Here is a 16,418-nt window from a genome sequence, read left to right as displayed (position 1 = left end):
TTGTGTGCATAAAAAGAACTCTGCTCGCTCTTGGTAAGCGGCAGCCTAACTCCTGCAGCTCTGACTGGATGGCTGCTGCTGAAGCTTCCCTGCTTCTTGAGTAAAAAGTGGCATTTCTCACCCTTTTGGTCTTCCTGGTAGCTTTTCTGGAATATTCAAACCCAGTGCAAGTTCCAGGCCTGGGGCTCTTGCGTTACACTGTGACATTTGTATTTTAGATAAAATCACTCTGGAATATGGTGCCTGTGCTATACTAGCCGGCATGGCTTTGATTTATACTGGTTTCTTAATTTTGGTTACGGTGACTATAATAAATTTAGAGTGTTGCCAAAGCATTGAAGTGAAATATCAGAGTGCTCCTGAGAGTCTTCTAGAAGGCTGACTTGTGCAAGATGCAGATCTTCCAACTTAATTATGAGCTTAATTAGCATTGCAATGAGTTGGATAGTCATTGTTTGAATATTCGTGTTGATTGCTCACTGCTTTTAGGAAACTAAAAAGCAATAAGAAAATCGTGGAGATCAGAAAGTTCTAAAGACTTAGAGATCAGGAAACTGATCCAACTTTCATACATACAGTAAGAGTTAGCTTTTGCAAATAGGTAGATTCTACAAAGTATAACGATCCTGGGAAACATTTGGAGCCTCTTGTTAAATGGATGGCTCTCAAGAACTTAACACAGGGAAGTGATCAGGAGCAAGCGAGGGAGAGACAATATATATTCTTTTTGAGCGCACCTGAAACACTCACAAAAATTGGTCATGTGCTAGGCAAAGAAGGAAGCCTCAATAAATTCCAAAGAATCAGTATCATACAAACTACATTCTCTTACCATGTGTTGGTTAGATTAATTATTTGTAGATGAAAGAATCCACTCACTGATTTAAGTAGAAAGAGATTCAGTCTGTTCACCCATGAACCATTAGAAGGACTGAACAACGACATTTTAGTTAGAATCCGTAGGAAGAGCTCCCAAAATCTCAGCTGGACTGAGCTGCCGAGGGAGCCGCTCACTCTGCCACTTCCAGCGGCACACACCTGCGCCGACCCACAAGCTAAAATAGGTGCCCTTGGCCCTGCCTCTCTTTCCACGCCACTCACTCCCAGATCAAAATCTGTGAATTCATCTGGTTAGGAGACTCGAAATCTCATCCAAAACCCTGGTTTCGGGAATGTGCCAGTTCTCACCTGTTGCGTTCTAGCTTCAAATTCACCCTTTCAGAACTTGCCTTGTGATAATGAATGGACTGGACTTTAAAGCACTTCTTTGTCGTGAATGCGATGTTAGGCTTTGCCAGTAGAGGGCGTCGGAGGGCTATCGCACGAAGAAAGGGGTTCTTCCCGATTCCAGCTCGTGATTTTGCTTTTTCTTCCTCCTGCTGCGCGAGGGGTTAGTGTACCAGTAAGTGAGGACATCAGTGGTTTGTGCCCTCGTCATACACGCCCAGAGAGCACAGCTGCCACCCTGGCCTAGGCCTAGAACCACCCTGCTGCAGTTCTCCTGATGTGCGTAGGACTGGCACCCGTGGCAGAATCCGGACTCTCAGTGTGCACCTGCATCCCATGCCAACGTTTATGGGATGCAATAAAGTTAGCATTTAGAGGGAAGTTTATAGTTTCGGAACATTTATAAAAACCAATAAAGACAGCAAATTAAGCTAAGTATTAAATTTGAGAAACTAGTTTAAGAGCAATGGAGCAAATTCACAATGTAGGAAGTAAAGAAAAGAAAAAAAAATTAAAGGCACAAAGCAATGAAAAAAAAAACATGAGAAATAGAATGAGCCAAGAGTAAGCAATAAATTATTTAGAAAAAAATTGAAAAGAGATGAAGTAATACACAAAATGAAACAGACTAAATAATAAACACGATAGAGATTTGAAAACCTAGATGACTTGAGTCCGTTTCTGGAAATCCTTCAAACCAAAATAGTTGATCCAGGTCCTGACACGTTTTCACAGTGAGTTCTACTTCAAAAGTTAGATTTGTTCTCCATATCATTCTAGCTTCCTTTAATAACACAGTGAAATCCAATACATCAAAACTTCAGTTTGCCAACTCTATATTTGGTACTTTTATCAATGTAAAATATATTCATTTATATAATATATTTTTATCAGTTGGCTACTACAGGCAAAGCTCACTGCTTTTAGAAAACCGTGGGTGAAATATACAAAAACCCCACAAGAATATAGGTATCATAAAGGCAGGAGACTTGCCCATGTTATTCATATCTTATTTATATCTCCACCATTAGCATTGCACTTTGCCTGTAGTAGCCAATTACATAAAGTATGGTCACACTTATATGAAAATTATGTATATATGTTTATATATATGTGATGTATTTGAAATCACACACACAAAAATCAACAGTGGGACATGTTGTATTTTGGCTCTTACTGTTCTATCAGAAGCAATTAAATTGCTTAATAATTTTTGTTTTATTTACTATTTTTCAAAAATTAAAAGCCATCTTGGTTTTCTTTTTTAGAATAAAGAAAGAAAGGAATGAGGTCACTTGTAAGAGCCATATATTGTATGAACACACACTATCCTGAAAAAAAGGAAGAGACGAAATCAAAACATGTTTCTTGGAAACAAGCAAATTTTTCAGACCTAAAGCTGAAAAGTAAAAGCATTTCCCAATGCAATAATTGTATCTTTTTACCTTGAATAAAGCAAGAACTTAGATAAATATAAATTTATCAGGAGTTGTTTCAACTTTGCTTAATTTGCTAATTAAAGCTCTTTGTTTAGGTTCCATTTCCTTATTAGCTCAAGGTAAGGCCTTCCAGGTACACGATCTCCAAATACAACATGTATGTTTTGTAGGCTCGGGGCAGGAGGTTCTTCTTTGTGCAGGTTTTTTAAATTTGGTTACCCATTTTCATTAAAGCTGAGCAAAAGAAGACCTAAATATGGCTGATGTTGTAGGGCCCAATAAAAGCATTTGCCTTGTCTTCTGAGCTTTGAAGCAATTGAGAAAGCCGTATAAGGCACAGACAGATAGAGATCAAAGCCTCAGCTTTAGCATTGATAAAGTTAATTGGAGAATGTTTTACCTTTGTAAAACGAGTGGGAAACCCATATTTCATCTGTGAATGAGACATAGTTGGTAGGCCCTTGTCCCGGCCCTGGCCCTGGCCCGGGCCCTGGCACTGATTCTCCCAGAGTCGCACAGAGAGCATCGAAATTCCTATTTCTGGCCCACCAACTCAGTTCCCCTCAACCTCACTGGTCAGATACATTCCTCATCTTCCGGGGTGAGAAAAGGGAAGACAGACTAGGCGCATTAATAAAATATTGAAATGAAATATAGTCATTGCAAACCCCTGGAGACATAAGCCCACTCGTTTTATTCCATTAGTGTTCCTTCTTCTACCTGAAGACTCTGAAGAGATGCTACAGTTTAACTCTCTGACCCAAGTGGGCCGTTAACATTTCTGAGGATCTCTTGTAGCATTCTAACTGATTTTGATAAGATTCTGCCCATTCCTGGGCGAGGAACTAAGAAGTGCAGGGGAACAGGATGAGGAAAGAATAAACCTTGCTTAACCAATCTTGCCTTGGTTTTAATCTCAATAAAATCCAAACTGTTAGTAAACAGTCTGGCTGTTGCTTTAGTTAGTGCATCACATGCTCAAGTACCAGACAGATAATATCATTGAGGTACGTGATGTAACTGGGTGACTCGGGCTGAGTGTCACAAATACACATAAGAATATCTTCATTTCTACATATATGCGAAATGTCTTTTTCACTTCAATCATATGGTTTTCTCTGCCTTCCATTTAGCATTTTTTATGAAAGTATGTGTGTAAAGAAATGTTTCTCACCTAGATAGTAAATTACAGCACAAGCATTATGATAAATATCAACTGACCCTCAGCCTCAAGGCTGGGGAGATGAAACAGTGACACGAAGCACGGTGAGCACATGTCTAACAGAGTGGGCAGGCAGTCCCTACTTAGCCACGGCTGATTGTTGTCATGTGTAAGCGTAGCCCCGGTATGGCCGATTTTTCCATTAATTCGAAAAATGCTAGAAATTAGAATTAAGATTTGTTAGTGAAATCTCACTATTTAAAACATATTTTTACAAACTTGCTGGTCAAATAACACTTATCTGTAGGCCATAGGTTTATCATGTGTGATTTATGTTTAAATTACTTTTTTATCCCCTAGCAAAAGGTTAACCTTTTTTTTTTTAAATCAAAAGAGTTTTCGTTATGTTTGAAGTTTTCATCTTAATGTTTAAATAACTATTCAGAAAAAAACATATTAAAAATAAAAAATACTTTTCTTGATTTTGTTGTGGATCTTGTAGTTAGAAAATTGGAAAAGTTCACCAATAATAAGAATATAATATCTTGGGAATCAGGTAATCCATTTCCATAAACTTTGTAGTTTACAGGAGCCTAAAGATATTAACCTCTTAATCTTCCTTATTATTAGTAATTATTCTATTTCAGAAATATGTTTAAAATATGTGTTGTATGCCTGTTCCTCCTCTGGTGTCCCCCATCTAGAGAATCAGCACTGTCATTCACTTAGCTGTCCATGCCAAGTTTTTAAGTCACATTTGACACCTTTCCCAATCACATCTGATACATCACCAAGTTCTGGCAGTTCGACTCACTAAATACACTCAGAGTTCTTTCTCTTGACATTGTCCCAATACTCCTCCAAGCCACTGTCAACTCTTGCCTGGATTCTCTAGCAGCCGCATACATAGAGTGCCAGAGTTAGCAAATGAAAATACAGGATGCCCAGTTAAACTTGAATTTCAGATAAATAACAAATACTTTTTTTAGTATAAGTCCCAAATATTGAATGATATACTAAACATAAATTATTTGGAATTCAAATTTAACTGTGTGTTCTGAATTTTATCTGGCCACTATACTCCTACCAATCTCACTTCAACTCCTTGGGTTCCCTCCAATGATTTCTCCATAACACAGTTATGAGTCTTAAAATTCCTTTCTAATTATGTCACCTTTTGAGTTTTATTAAAATTCTTCATGATCTTTAGGATTAAGTCCTTTATTCTTAATATGGCCTTCAAGGCCCTGCCAACCTCTCCAGCTCCAACTTATTACACCTCCAGCCCTTCTTGCCTTAGATTAGAGCCTTCGGTATGCCAGCGCTGCCTAGAATGCATTTCCCTTCCCATCCCTACCCCCATCCCCAACCCCATATTTACTCCTTAAGCCTTAGCTCCAGCATTACTGCCTCCAGGAAGGCTTTCCTGATCTCCCAGGCTACCTTAGTTCCCTCACAATACTAACTCAATACTTATTTGTCACTTCATAGTACAAATTCCAGGAGAGCAAGAACTGTGTCTTCCTTAGGGTACCCTCTGGATACCAAGATCACTACTAGGTAGCCTCAGTGCCTAGTAAAATGCCCAGCACAGAGTGTTCCTTGATAAATGATAAATGAATAAACAATAAACATTACTCAAATTTTTCACCACTATGTGACCCATTATCCTATTGTACTGGGAGATACTGGTGCCTCCACTATATCTTTCTGCTCTTGCCTCTGCATTATTGACAATTATACTTTTTTGAACCAGTTTAACTCCTTTTATAAACAAATATTTTTTTTCTCTCATTTTACTCAAGATTATCTGTTAACAGTCACTTCTTGCTTGGGGGAAGTATCTTTTCTGATCTGCTATGAACTAAGAAACCAAGTTTCTCAGAATTATATTTATTGGATTTTGAGAAAGCGGCTGAGGGATTCTCCTAAAAACAAAACTCATGGGTTTCAGTGGGTTTCTGAGTCTTTTTGTTTTGGTTTTTCTAGCTCTTTCCGGTTGCCAGATAAAAGATTCCCAGATAAATGAGATGCCACTGTGTATTTTTTACCACTGTTCAAAAACTGGTAGTTTAAAATCATTTATACAGATTTTATACTGCTAGATTAATCTTCTTGAAGTGCATATTAAATTAGTTCATTCTCCTGCTGAAAGCCTCGGGGCTTGTATAACAAAGTCAATGCTACACTCTTTTCTTGACTTTTCTGACACTTAAAATGTTCCAGGCACTTAAGCACTTTCATGAATTATTTTATTTAACTTTGTTACTATCTCAGAAAGGTAGCCATTACTATGGATATATCATATTACAACTTTTTTTTTTTTTTTTTTTTTTTTAGCTCAAGTTCAACTACAGTGACTCAGGAGGGAGAGAGAGAATGAGCAAGAAACAGTTCTCTAGAAGAAAGGACTTTGACAATACTCCTGACATCTTTGATGCTCTCTATTTGGAGCATAAAGAGATATAAAAGAAAAACATTAAAGATAAGTTGTACTACAACGAAGCATACTTTCTTAGAAGCATAGATTCTAGGGCAGAGCCAGGACTAGGGTCCAGGACTAGGAGAGTGAGGCGCTTGCCTCAGGTGCAAAATTTAAGGGAAAGCCCCAAACTCACCGAACAAGATGAGTAATACTTTAATGCAATATTTAAAGAGATCACAATTAATGTGAAATATCCACGCAGAACAAAATATCAACATTTTAAACAAAGATAGGATCTGCCCTTGCATTTGCTGGACTTACCTCCCCCTAATCCAGCCTTCTTCTAGAGCATAACTATGGGGTTTGAACCTCAGTTCTGTCATTTACTGGTTGTATGATATTAGACAGTTATTTAATCTCTTGGTACCATAGTTTTCTCATCTGTAGAATGGGGATAATAATGCTATCTAAAGCTGTTTTGTAAAGCCATTGTGAGGATTAGATGAGCCCCTGCCACAGTAGATGCTAAGTAAATATTGGCCATTATCACTAAGGAAAAGAACATCTTAAGAGAGCTCTGAGTCCTGTTGGACCGTAGATGGTTTTATATCTATTATCATGCTTGAAAAGATCTAGGAACTGTATAAGGGTCTTTACAGCTGCCATAATTGTTGTCATGCATGTATAACATGTATTAGCTTCTTCTAAAGAAGGATTAAAAAAATTAACTAAAAAGTGTCAACACTTTAACCTTGGATTGGAGCGAAGGTAATCCCTTTTACCGTTATAATCTCATTCGACCCTGCAGTTGAATATATTCGCAAACTGGTTCTGAAGACAATTCTAAAAATGCTATGAATTATGGCAACACTGAGTACGTATACAGTTTCCCAGGGTGACGAGATTTAAGACAAAAATCATATTAACTAGGGTATATTTGGAGAAAAACAATCTCTCCCAAATGAGAGGCGCCAAGGCATAGGACCTCCTAGAAATCACCTGGTGTTAAAAGTAGAAATAACTGAGCACCCCCGGGTGGGCTCCCCTCCTGTCCTCGGCACAATTTTCTATCACCACTTGTTTTTTGTACATAGTGGTTTACATGTTTATCTCCACTATACTCTCTGGGAACAGTGGACAATTCCAGTTCATTTTTGAAAACTCGACACCAAGCACTATGAGAGGCACTGGACACTAAATACATATTTAATGAATACATAAATGGATGACTTTTGGTTTTGACATATTTAGCCCCCAAGTTTCCTCTTTCAAGCAATACGGCTGGAGAGCCAGGGAGGAAAGGAGCGCCAGAGAGGAAAGCAGCGCCACGCAGCATCTCCTCTCAGCGCTGCGAAAAGCCGTAACTTTCCAATTATTATAAATGAAGAAAGGGGTTTGTGCACGAAAGTGTTCGTCGCATCACACTCCCACCTTGCGGCACAGCGCCCTTGCGGGGACCGGGCTTCCCGCGGTGGCGCGTCCCGCGCGGTTGCGGGTCCCCCGCCCTGCCGGGAGAGGCGCCGCGCACGCGCACGCGCAGACGGGGAGCGCGCAGGCCTGCGCTCTACCCCTCCGCCCTCCAGGTGGCGCTGGCGGCCCCGCCGCCGCCGGCGCCGCCGCCGCCGCCGCCGCCTCTCGCGGGGCCAGCCCGGGGCGGCGCCGGCCGCCTCGCGGGCCGCGGGTCCGCCTCCGTCGCGCCGAGGGCGTGGGCTCCCGGCTCCCGGAAGCGGCGGCCGCGGCGCGGAGCCGAGCGGGCGTCGATCCGCGGAGCGGCAATGCGCGGCGGCCGGAGGTTGTGACCTGAGCGCGGCGGCCAGGTCGGGGCCGCGGAATGGCGGCGCGTTGAGGCGGCGGCTCGGAGCGTGGCGTGGCGGCGGCCGCGGGGATGCTTTTCAAGCTCCTGCAGAGACAGACCTATACCTGCCTGTCCCACAGGTATGGGCTCTACGTCTGTTTCGTGGGCGTCGTTGTCACCATCGTCTCCGCCTTCCAGTTCGGAGAGGTGAGTAGCGGCGCGGGAGCCTCGGCGGGGACGCCTTGAACCGCGCGACCCCGCAGCGCCCCGAGACCCTGCCCGCGCGGAGCCCCGGGGCGCCCTTGGCTCCTGCTTCCCCATCCTTCCTGCGGCTCGGGGAGCTCGTCCCAGCGCCTGCCCTTTCCCCGGGGGCGCGGAGGACCCAGGTCACCCCGGCCTCGGGTTTCAGCATCTGCGGTCGAGATTTCGTCCTCCCGACGGTTTGAGGGGGTAAGCGCTGATTTCCTTTCCCTCCAGGTGCTTTCTTCAGGGTCCCCAAGTCATTTGACTTCATCCCTCAGGCCGTCTTCTCTGGGAAGCCCCCTCCCGGGATCCAGAGTTGGTGTCTTTTCTTCTTCCTAAATTCTAAATTCTCATCCCTTGCCCCTCCCACAGTTTTCCTCCTCTGCTGTCACCCTTCTAATCTTTTCACCTTTGGCAAAGGCACTTTATCTTAATTTAGTTTTTTCCAGAATCTCAGAACTTTGTCCAAGGGGTTTGTGTTTCTTTGCATGTGAATTTGCCGTGAGGAGAGTGTGTACTGGCCCCAAATTTGCAAGGGGACTCTTTTGCTTTGTCATTTGGAACAGCTGTACCTCCTCAGTTAGCCCTGCTGGCAGATGTGCACACATTGATGTGACAGATCTCTTGGCAGCTCCAAACACCTTCCTCTTGCCCCGAGATCACCTGAGGCTAGGGCCCCTTCACGTCACCAGAACATCGAACTGATCTTGGACTCCAGCACCGGACCTCTTGGGAGGCAGGGAGCACAAGCCCTTGCTTGGGTCATGGGATAGGCTAATAATTTACACTTCAAATTACATAAGGCTAGTCCTTTCTTGATCTACCCTTAGATAATGTGCAAGAAAATAGTCTTGTCACACTGTAAATTTCCCTGAGGGTCCCAAGCAACAGGTTTGGGAGGTGGCAATACTCAGGTTTAATAGATTTTATCCCCGTTAGGATATACACTTTGAACATTTTCTCCAATGAAACAACCCTTTTGGTTTAGGTTGGATAGTTATTAGGTTGGATTGTTCTTGACAGCCTAATGTCTTTATCATAAACAAATGTACAGTGACTGTGAGGAGGTCAGAACTGGAGTACATACCTGTATGGGATTTTAGAGAACACCATTTCTAAAAATAAGCGTCTATAGCAACTGGGAGAAAAGTCGTATTTTCAAGTTGTTAGAATCTGTTTCCTTGTTTATATATATTGGCAGAAGGTTGCAAAGGTTTTAAAATTAACAGAGTGGGTTTTAGAAACGCCACAGTATACATTTGCTTGAAGTCTGTACCCATGCTGGATCGTGAGCGCCGTAAGAAAGGGTACTGTCTGTTTAACTACTGTAAACCTGGCCCCAGGAAGTACTGTGACCAGTACCGCCACAGTGTGCAGTCTAAATATTTGTTTAATGAATGAATGTTATGGATGGCATAGTTTCCAGGTATACACTTTTAGTAGTTAGTTCTTGGTCTAGGGACTAATAAAAATAAATTTTGTAAGGGTGGAGAGAAAGTTCCCTAGACTCGTTAAGTGTGGAATATGTAACGAATACCCTACCTGCTGTTTCATCTTTGTTTCATGTATTGCAACAATATAGTGAATGTATCTATGCATAGTTAAGTGTCTTATTGATGATAGATTTTTTTTTATGACCCTGACTAATTTAAATTAGCTGTTTATTAACACCCGTGCAGTGTGAAGGTGAGTTAAAGGGATCAGTTGTTAGAATTTTTCATTTTATATGTTCAACACCTGGTTATTTATTTACCAAAAATAAAAACATGAAAAAAATTTCAATTACAGTTGACATTCAGTATTATTTTATATTAGTTTTAGGTGTACAGCATAGTGGTTAGACATTTATATCATGTATGAAGTGATTTCTCCAATTACTCTAGTACCTACCTGATGCATACATAATTATTACAATATTATTGACTGCATTCCCTATGCTATACTTTATATCCTGTGACTATTTTGTAACTGCCAATTTGTACTTCTTAATCCTTTCACCTCTTTCACCTAGCCCCACAATCTCCCTCCCATCTGGCAACCATCAGTTTGTTTTTTGTATCTTTGTCTGTTTCTGTTGCTTGTTCATTTATTTTGTTCTTTAGATTCCATGTATAAGTGAGATCATATGGTATTTGTCTTCCTCTGTCTGACTTATTTCTCTTAGCATGATACCCTCTAGGTTCATCCATGTTGTTGCAAAGAAAAAAAAATTTATCAGTCTTGAAATGGCCACAGATCTTAAAGTTTGGAACAGACAAAAGAAATGAGAGGCAAAGAGTGTCAACAGGTGGCATGGGAGATAGAGACAGCTGGCTCAGTGCCACTAATTCATAGCCTGTAATTAATTTGTACAGCATAGTGGAAAAGAGGAGCTGCTGGATTAGGCAGATCTGGGTTTGGATACTGCTGCCAGTTTTCATGATCTTGATAATAGCTAATGCATATGGCTTACCAAGTGCTGGGCACTCTCTTGAACTGCTTTACATATATTGACTCATTTAATCCTCACATCACCCTGATGAGATGGGGAATTATTTTACCCATTTTACGAGTGTTGAAATTGAGGCACTTGCACAAGTAATCCAGTCAGTTCAAGGCAGAACTGGGCTTCAAACCAAGTCAGTTTATGGCTCCAGAGCTGTACTTTCAAGTATATCTCTTTACGGTCTCTCCAGCAGCCCAGGCTGTCCCTTGTATGATCTTGGAAAGCAAACCTAACTTCTCTGAGCCTCAGCTTCCTCATCTTTAAAATAGAGACAAGAATATCTTCCTTGCAGGTTTGATAGGACTAAATAAAACCCATATGTAAAATAACTCATACAAGTTCCTGGCACTTAACAGGCTCTCATTAAATGGTAGTAACTACTGCTACTACTTTTATCATCAACCGTTTTATGTCTTTAATCCTTATTTTGAAATAAACTTTTGAAATAGAATACTCAATACACAATTAATATTACCAACTTGTTAATAACTTCACTAATTGATCTTGGAAAGCATACTTAACTTTTCTATTTATCATCGTTAACTGTGAGTTCACTAATATCTTTTCCCCGTCTTAGAATAAGTGGTATTGCCTGCTATGTTTTGATAAGCTATTTGTACACTCATCCAAATTTTGAGACAGAAAAGTGGTGTTAAGGGAGGGATATATTTTTAAAATACTTTTTATTTTCCCCTTAAGTTCAGCCAAGTATTTTCTGGAGAACCCTTGGAATTGCAGATCAAACAAAAGCAGAGCTGGATACAGACCCCCAGAGAGTGCCCTCGAGGTGGGGTCTAATGTCCACTGAAGTGCGTTGCCTGGGGGTGAGGGTAGCAGGTGGGAACTTGCTGGTTGTAAACTAGTTGCCCTGGGCAAGTCATGTGGCCTCTGGGAGTCTAGTTTCCACTTCCCCAAACAGGGCACTAGATTGACTTTGATCTGAAGAGTCTCTTTAGCTCAGAAAGTCCTGATTTTAAATATTGGTCTTCTGTTAGTTGATATTGTATAGACTTTAAAACATATGCTTTTGAAGTAATATTTTATTATTTCAGGGTCATCATGGTTTAGTTGATTTATTTATGTACATTATTTATAAACAAATCCATTATCTCTTATCTGAAAGTTTTGGAACCGCTAAATTACCTTATAATTAAACATCAGCCTCTTTTACAGTGGAACATATGACTATTCACACTCAGTGAGGAAAATAGACTATAAATAACTTCAAGTTAGTGTAGGTCAAGTTTTGCCACCAGATAAGTTCAGGTCAAGTTCAGTTTCACTGCCAAATAAGACACAAAAAGATTTTCACTGTTGAGAGCTTTTTTTGATTTTACGATTATGAACAGAGGATGGTAGATCACTGCTGGGCGTCTATGTTTGTATCTATATGTAAAATACATCTCTTCCTTACGTGCACTAACTGTGAAAAACAAATATCCCCAAATTAACCTATATGAGGAAGACAGACAGGTTCAGACAGAGCCCGCCCGTGGTGGATGGTAACTTTCCCCAGCCTCCTTGTTCCCTTTTGCTTCTACCACCATTTTGGATTAGTGAGACACTGTTCAGTGAAAAAGAAGATTGAAACCTGGGGCCAGCTCAAGTTATGTTCAGTCTCGGTGACCAGTTTCTCAAACCAGCCCAATTCCAAGAAAGAAATTGGTTATCACGTTTGTGTTTGAGTAGTTCACTCATTGAACAGATATATTTTGAGAGTGTCGCCAAAGGCAACAAATGGGTGATATCGAAAAGAGACCTGGCCTGAGCGTTGGGAAGCAGCCTGTGACCTGGTTCTAGCCCCACCATAAACAGCAGTCCTCAGTGGGTCTGCTGACTGTCAAAGCAGGGACCTTGTCTCATTCCCTGCTGTATTCTTAGCACCCAAATGAATGAATGAATTGGGGTGATCTTAACCAACATCCTTTCGAGCTTATTTCCAGTAGAGGTTTCTTACTTCGACGCAGACTATCTGTAGTTACCTGTTCTTCCTCGGATAGGATTGTACTCCAAATGGTAGAAGGCGATGTTAGATGCGAAGAATTACAGCTCATTCTTGACCGTCTTTGCTGAGATAAGGCTGCGGCACACGTGAGGAGCAATACAAGGGGGCAGGTAATGAATGCCGGAGTCGGTCTTCCAGAAAGGCTGAGGAAGGGAAGAAAATTATGGGTTGAAGCATCGTGGAGGAAGCTGAGACTTTTACAAGGTGGCAGGAGCCTTTTTTTTTTTTTTAATTATTAGTGGTTTAAACTCGCTGCTGATATTAGCAAGCAGCACTTGGTTATGACGGAATCTCAACTCAGACCTGGCTTAAGAGAAACGGTTTTTGTTTTTTGTTTTTTTTGCCTCTTGTAATTGAAAAATCTAGGGCGAAACTTCTGGCAGGGTTGGATCAAGGTGCTCAAATGATGTCATCACATATCTCTTCTTGACCCTCTTCTGCCCCTCTGCTGGTTTAGTTCTCCAGCAAGCTCTATCCACATGGGAGCAAAACAGAGATCACTGCCAGCCAAACAAAGATTGTTGCCAGTAACTCCAGCTTCTGGTCTACCATTTTAGTAAGCCTAGCAAAAAAAAGAGCTGCTCTTCCTCATGGTGTCAGCTAGACCCAGGGTGGCCTGCCTAGCCAGGTAACAGATGCCCTTGTGCCCTCACTAATCACCTGGGTCATCCCCAGAGTTATAGTTGGTTATGAGCAAGGCTGTCAGTTTCAGCTGAACCACATGATCTGAGAGAGGTTCCCCAGAGGGAAATCACAAGGCTGTTATCAAAAGAAGGGCCAGAGCAACAGATGTCCTAGACACTGGCTAGAGTTAAAACCTATCTCCTTTCCTTGGCCTTGATGCCGACATTGTGACTGTGGCAGCCCTTAGCCCTTAACTTTGTTCTAGTGATGTTAAAGTGGGTTGTTTACATTTTTAACATCTTGTTACGTCCTCTATCTGCGAAACTTGTGTTCTTGGGTGGATGTATTAATACCAAGTTTTCTTAAACATAGCTCAAATGTGCCCTCATAAATCTTTGAGTAACAATTCAACACATATCTCTTTGATAGTTGTATTTGGTTTGACTTCCTCGTGAGGTCTTAATTTGTTGATCTTGTTAATGAAATTTAGCATATTGTGAGACAAAAAACTTCACCTGACCTTTTTGCAGCACCTGACACTCCATGCATTTGGAAATTCTCAGTCTTCCTTCACAAAGACCACCCTCCCAATTCTCCTTGCCCACTCACTGTTCCTTTTGTCTTAAATGCTGGGATTCCCCAAGCTTTGCTCCTTTGCTCCTTGGCCAAGCTTCTCCTGTCATGGGAGATATCACTCACAGCTTCTCAATGCAGGCACCAGCTAATTGAGCTTGCCCAGGAGGTGAAACGCATCTGCCATTTCCGTACTTAGCATCCTGAGCACAAAGATGTTATCTTTCTTATCTTGGCATCCCTGTGCTGCGGCAGAGCACAGAAATCTTTCACTTAGTACATTTTTTATTTGAGCACTGTGCGAGGCCCCAGGCATAGAGTAGTGAACAGAGCAGACACCTTCCTGCAGACAAGGAGTTTATGTTCTGGTTGTGCATTCAGACATTAAATACTACTTAATTAACAATCGTGAGAAATGCTACATAAAAGAAAAGTGTGTCATGGGAGAGACCAGCAGTGAGAACCCAGCTTGTTTGGTGGCTGGGTCAGGAGAGGCATTTTTGATGCAGTTTGAGCTCATCTGTGAAGGGTCAAAATTAGGTAGAGGACAGGGAGGTCTGCTGAAGGTCCTTGGAGAGATTTTACCCCCTAGAGGCCTTTGGCAATGTTTGGAGACATTTTGGGTTGTCATGATTGGGGTGTGGGGTGGAATTGGTGCTACTGGCATATATTGGGTAGAAGCCAGAGATTCCTACAGTGCATAGTACAGGCCCCACAGCAAAGATTATCCAGCCCCAAATGTTAATAGTGCTCAGGCCCTGGAACCCCTGTGAATCTCTCGAAGTTGGGTTACATTTGAGAAAGTGAATGAAGGCCCATGTGGCTGGAGGGTGGAGAGCAAGAAATGTGTGGATCTAGGAGAGACTGGTGTAGCTGGTGGTGCCCGGCTCCCGGCACTGGGTAGAATAGGTGTTTGGGATTTGGGTGTTTGTCCTGAGAACAATAGGATAACATTCAGGGTTATTATGGGCTGGCATCTAGGGCACGGTGTCCAGGTGTCCAGGGGTGCTGCTGAACATCCTCCCATGCACGGGACAGCCCCTACAACAAACAGTTGTCAGGACCTAAATGTCAGCCATGCCAAAGTTGAGAAACTCTGAATCAGAGGGAGCAAGAATGTCTGTAGGGCAGTTTGGAGCCTTAGAATCGGGTGGTGGAAGTACGTTTAAGAGAAGTAGACAGAAGGGAAGATTCGAGAGATTTAGGAGGCAAAATCATCTGGCCTTTATGTTCTGTTATGTACCAGACACTCCATTGACATCCTGGGATGTAAAAATGAGCAAGATAGGAAAGTTCATTTGCTCTCCTAGATCCTAACTCATATAGGTACTCAGTGAGTATTTATGAAAACTTACTTATTTTTGCTCATTGATTGTGATCGAGCCTAATGAGGAAAGCTGGTTTAAATGAGATGCCTAATGTATAGAAGGCTCCTTGCATAGTGTATGGTTCAAGGTATTCAGCAAATGCTAAATAAATGCCAAGTGTTCCGTTCCAGAACTGTTCTTCCCTTGTCCATGATGGCATGAAGACAACAATAGTAGACCTACCTTCTGGGGTGATGCCAAGGTCACATTGAAGAGTGTATTAATCTTTTCTTAGAGACAGAGCAGAAAAGTTCACAATGATTTCTTTACCTGAGTGTGCTTTATTATGGTTGATATGAAAGCTAAGGGAGCAAATGTATTATTAATTTAACACAGCCAGCATCTTATAATACCATATGTTATTCTAGCTCCTTCTAAAATGTAACAAACAAGCGTATCTGTAATAAGTTATATATATTCACGGTTTATCTTTTGAATTTCTTACTGTCCTTTGATTGTGTTAATCTTGTGATCCATATGCAGTATCTTTAGCAGGTGATTAGTCAGCCTAAGTGTGATTCATATGTGCACTAAATTAAGCAGGAAAAACAAGTAATCCTTCAAAATGTTACAGACTAAGTCACACTTACCAAATGCATTCTATGATCAGACTAAAAAACTATATTGCCCACTTTAAAATTGCTTTCTAAAAGTGTTTCTTCAATTCTAGTTATCTTTCTTCCTTGATACACCTTCTCTTCCTAATTCCATTAATTTAATTTTTGTCTTTGATTAATTCTAAATTGGGTAAAGCTTCTTTACCAAAATTTCAGAAGGTATTCATTTGGAGATTTTTCCTCTGGGCCAGGTACTTCACTGCTTACTAGAGACATAAAGATGGTTCAGTTTCTGCTCTTGAATTCACTCTCTAGACTGGGAGATGGACAAGCAAATAGACTTAAAATGCACTGTGATAAGTTGAAGACATAGGCATGGGTATTGGGCAGTTTCTTAGGCTGACATCTGAGCTTGACCTTGAAGGAGATGGCTGAGGGAAGAAGGGGGAGCCCCCCTCACCTTTTAAGTGAAGGATGACATAGGTGTAAAGGTATGGATGTGAGAAGTATTATCAC

The 16,418-nt window shown here is 41.5% G+C and overlaps 1 protein-coding gene across 2 annotated transcripts in view; it reads left to right on the top strand.

Moving 5' to 3' along the window:
- The first annotated feature begins 7,972 nt into the window (after window positions 1-7,972).
- Window positions 7,973-16,418, top strand: part of GNPTAB (N-acetylglucosamine-1-phosphate transferase subunits alpha and beta) — a 58,070-nt gene continuing 49,624 nt past the window's right edge. Inside the window, exon 1 of one of the 2 annotated variants that reach the window (XM_016127047.2) lies at window positions 7,973-8,255. In XM_016127047.2, the coding sequence (XP_015982533.2) occupies window positions 8,139-8,255 (117 nt within the window). In that variant the 5' untranslated portion in view covers window positions 7,973-8,138. The remainder of the gene's footprint in view (window positions 8,256-16,418) is intronic. The other variant, XM_036237360.1, reaches the window with a different exon arrangement.

This window comes from Rousettus aegyptiacus, unplaced genomic scaffold (assembly GCF_014176215.1).
Source record: "Rousettus aegyptiacus isolate mRouAeg1 unplaced genomic scaffold, mRouAeg1.p scaffold_m13_p_2, whole genome shotgun sequence".
Taxonomy (NCBI): Eukaryota; Metazoa; Chordata; class Mammalia; order Chiroptera; family Pteropodidae; genus Rousettus; species Rousettus aegyptiacus.
This window is presented reverse-complemented; position numbering and strand designations above follow the sequence as displayed.